The following is a 598-nucleotide window of genomic DNA, read 5'->3' as shown; positions in this document are numbered from 1 at the left end:
TCCGTTTGTCAACAAAGACTTCTACGTATCCACCTCGCCCTCCGTCACGCTGCATCCTTGGTGCCCACGCGAAGCGTTCTCTCAGCCTCGATCCAGCCACACCGTTCGAAGCGTCGGCTGCCACACACCGCGCCGTCCAAGACCCAATCTGCTGCTTCACGCACCCGTTGGTCGTGGCTTCCACCTCTCACACACTCGTTGTTATCACTCCCAATGCCGCTGCATCCGCTGGTAACCACCACTGTCACGACATTTCACCACTAAGATCGCGTCTCTGCGGCTCTGACACCCTCCACACAATGGGCGCGGCGACCACTCGCCGTGCTCATACCTATTACGACCTTCTGGCTGAGATCTTCAACCGCCACCAACGTTCCGGAACGATCACTGTCGTCTCGTCCTCCGTCTTGGCCTGCCAACCTATTACAAAATAAACGTCTAAACCGGTGTAAGGATAAATCGAGCAGCTGAACACCGTACTAACAGAACTACAAATACCCCAAATGAGGAGTTCTTTCCGCCAGCCTACTTACGAAGCTGCCGCCGTTTCTTTTCCCAGATCTAAAAATAACGAGAACGTCCTTCGTGCCGTTAGTTC

At 54.3% G+C, this 598-nt stretch overlaps 1 protein-coding gene across 1 annotated transcript; it reads right to left on the bottom strand.

The window, feature by feature from the left end:
- Window positions 1-44: 44 nt before the first annotated feature.
- Window positions 45-329, bottom strand: PPTG_23175 (hypothetical protein; the record flags this gene model as incomplete). The annotated part of the gene is made up of 2 exons (XM_008908920.1): window positions 45-241; window positions 314-329. The coding sequence occupies 2 exons, from the start codon at window positions 327-329 to the stop codon at window positions 45-47; spliced, it is 213 nt and encodes a 70-aa protein (XP_008907168.1).
- Between the last annotated feature and the right edge of the window lie 269 nt (window positions 330-598).

The sequence above is a fragment of the Phytophthora parasitica genome (genome assembly GCF_000247585.1).
Source record: "Phytophthora parasitica INRA-310 unplaced genomic scaffold supercont2.32, whole genome shotgun sequence".
In the NCBI taxonomy this organism is placed as follows: Eukaryota; Oomycota; class Peronosporomycetes; order Peronosporales; family Peronosporaceae; genus Phytophthora; species Phytophthora nicotianae.
The sequence above is the reverse complement of the archived record's forward strand: the minus strand, read 5'-3'. Positions and strand labels throughout refer to the sequence as shown.